The sequence below is a fragment of the Tupaia chinensis genome, unplaced genomic scaffold (assembly GCF_000334495.1).
Source record: "Tupaia chinensis unplaced genomic scaffold, TupChi_1.0 Scaffold000418_1, whole genome shotgun sequence".
Classification (NCBI taxonomy): domain Eukaryota; kingdom Metazoa; phylum Chordata; class Mammalia; order Scandentia; family Tupaiidae; genus Tupaia; species Tupaia belangeri.
The window spans coordinates 1,802,721-1,805,737 of record NW_006159923.1 but is presented as its reverse complement, the minus strand read 5'-3'; the positions used below and the strand labels follow the sequence as shown (position 1 = coordinate 1,805,737).

The 3,017-nt window shown below is 47.0% G+C and overlaps 1 protein-coding gene across 1 annotated transcript in view; it reads right to left on the bottom strand.

Moving 5' to 3' along the window:
* The window catches only part of ASXL1 (ASXL transcriptional regulator 1), a gene marked incomplete at its 5' end in the record, with an annotated part of 80,103 nt that overhangs the window by 5,002 nt on the left and 72,084 nt on the right, over window positions 1-3,017 (bottom strand). Inside the window, 3 exon segments of the mRNA XM_027774281.1 lie at window positions 26-216; window positions 733-1,366; window positions 1,652-1,757. Of these exon segments, the coding sequence (XP_027630082.1) occupies window positions 26-216; window positions 733-1,366; window positions 1,652-1,757 (931 nt within the window).

Genomic DNA, 3,017 nt, shown 5'->3' with positions numbered 1-3,017 from the left:
CCCCCCCCCTCCGAGGGCAGGGGTGGCCGCCTCTCGATGGCAGTGGTGGCCTCTCGCCCCTCGGACCTGCAAAGCACGGGCTTTAATGTCTGCGAGGGTCCTGGCACCAGTCCATCCCCGGCAGGAGGACTCCGTGATGGGGACGATCCGGGGGCATATCTGGTAAGTGGGCTGACCTTTAACCACCCAGGGTGGTTTGATACGTGAAAGTTGAATCTGCAAGAAAAGAAGTGGAAAACAGTTTTAATTGACTGGGTGAGCTGACCTAGAAACTGTAAAGCAAAACTAGGACCCTAGCAGCTTAGGGATCATGGCCTGGAGAATCAATTTTCCTGTAAGATGAAATCATCGCAAGGCGGCTACGACACCACCGTTCTGAGAGAATTCTGCTCAAGGGCTGGGTACATGCCACACTTTTAAATTTAACTTCTGGTGGCACCAGATGAGTCACTACAGCAAAAACTCGAACATCACCTAATAAAAGAAGAAAACCCCAAAGGATTCTGATCTCTATAGATAACCTTAACAGAGTGAACAGAAAAGTAAGGAGGAAAAGAACTTCATCCCCCTAAACTTCAAGTAAATCTCAAGAACAACCTAGAAAGTTCTACAATGCCACATAATGAGAACAAGGGCCCCAAGGCCTTCTGTGCCTACACAGGGGTTCTATAATCTCATGACCTGCAGTGGAAACCTGGCCCCAGGGCAGCTAGGAAGCAAGTGGTCTCCTACCCGGATGGGCGGGACTTTGGGCTCCTCTTTAGTGGGCTGTGGCTTTTCGGAGTGAACACTTTCAATTGTGTTACGAAAGGACTGACGATCTTCAAGCCGGGGCTTCTTTTCGGGAAAGGAGGCAGAGGCTGACTGCTCAAAGGATTTCCTCTTCTGATCCTTGGACTCCTGATCCACAGTTTCCTGAGGCAAGTTGGGAATTCTGTCTGGGGACGCAGAGGCGCGTGCCAAGTTGTCTGGCTCAGTCTGGATCTGGGAAGCCACGGGTTTGACTGGGACTTCGGGACCCTCTGGGTCAGGTGGCCCAGAGGACAGCCGTGGCAGGTGGGAACTGCTCCCCGCTACTGAGTCATTCTTAGCCTCCCCATCTTTGTAGAAGGAGATATCTGGTGCCGCAGGCTTTGTATCTTTAGCACACCCTGCTTGTTCTGGCTCCTGTTTTTTGTACAGATTTCTTCTGGCTCTGGTTCGGAGATCTGGCCGAGAGCGTTTCTTAAAATGCCCATCTCGCTGTCGGGTGGCAGGACCTCGCTGTGGCCGGGCTGATTCTCCTGGGACATGCAAGCCGCTCTTAATCTCGGCCTCCTCCTGACCCATGTTCTGTTGCAATGACTCTTCTTTGGTCAAACCCAACCTGCAAACCAAATTCAAACTATCAGTTACAGGCCAGAGAGAGCACGTCTCGTCTATTTCCATGAATAATATGCGCCCAGATATGTAGAATTAATGAAACCGTGTGGTACATAGCATTAACCGCAGAAAAACATGTTAGCCTCTCTATGCATGGCATTCAGCTAAATGACCGGAGTCGCTGCAGTTTCCACCTTCTTGTCTAACACAGAGGATTTGCTATTTTGAGACCATCTGCCTCCACCCCCTCAAAAGCCCAGACCAGGACAAAGGGCAGCAAGTGCCTTACTTCTGTCCATAGTAGTCTTCAAAGAACTTTTCTTTCCACTGTTCCACCTTCTTTTCCTTCTCCATTTCCTGTCGTATCCTGACTTGCATCTCATGAGTGAATTCACCTAGAGAGAAAGAAAACTCTCAATGAGTGCATTTAGGATATTCATGTCTGTTTCATGGACAGCAAACCTTTTGGTTCTATCACCTAAAAAGTTTGTTTGTTTTTTGGGTTTTTTTTAGATTTTTTTTTTTTTGCTATGGGGTGTGTGCACTCGCCAGACAGACAGACAGACAGAAAGTGAGAAATCACCCACCAGGGGAAATGGTCACACCACAATCCCTTCCCCTACATTCTCCTCTCAGGATCTTGGGCACACACGCAAGCACACGCGCCCAGCGTGAGTTTAAGCCACTGGGTCTGGGATTCGAACCACGGTTGACTACATGGGAGTCCAGTGACATAGCCATTACGCCAACTGCTGGTCTCACCGCAAGAGTTTGAAAAGGTCACGCTCCCATCTTGTCCAGAAACGCTCTCATACCATGCTCTGACCCAGGGAAGAACAAACACATCTACCATAAGGGAAATTTACGCTTCCTTAAAGTACTCAGTCATTCCAGAGATAGCAACACAATGACAAAAAAGTTAAAAATAAAAAAATAAATAGCCAGTCAGGTAGAGTGGTTGTTAAAGCAGCTGGATCTCATGGTGCTAATTGTGTATTTCGAGTCCTGGACCTGGTGGCTTGATAAACATGTAGGGCACATGTGCATGCATGCCCCCAAATCCGAGGAGAGTGGAGAAGGGACTGCAGTTTGGTCATCCCCCTCCCCCAGGTTGCTTTCTCATTCCCTCTCCCTTTTTTCTCTCTTTCCTGCAAGCACTCGAAAACTATAGCAAAAAAAAAAAAAAAAAAAAAAAGATTTGGCTGGCCAGGAGGCATGGTGGTTAAGGTGGCTAGATCCCACATGGCTGACTGGTTTGAGTCCCAAACCTGGTGGCTTGAAAAACATACTGGGTGTGTGTGCATGCATGCCCAAAATCCTGAGAGGAGAATGGAGGAGTAGGGACTGCAGTGTGGCCATGCCACCTGGGGAGTGATTTCTCACTTTCCCTCTCTCCTCTTTCTGGCAAGTGCATGTGCCCTATGGCAAATATATAAACCACTCTTTTAAAAATATATATATATTTAACTTTATTCATTCATTCATTCATTTATTTCAATTAGTGAAATAAATGAATGAGGGAAGCCTACCCTACATAAAATATCCCTTGATTAAAAAAAAAGAGACTAGCGGAAAAAGACTGAGTTGTTTCTTTTTTTGCCATAGGGCAGGCAACACCACACCTAGTTTTTTTTTTTTTTAATAATTTTTTTATT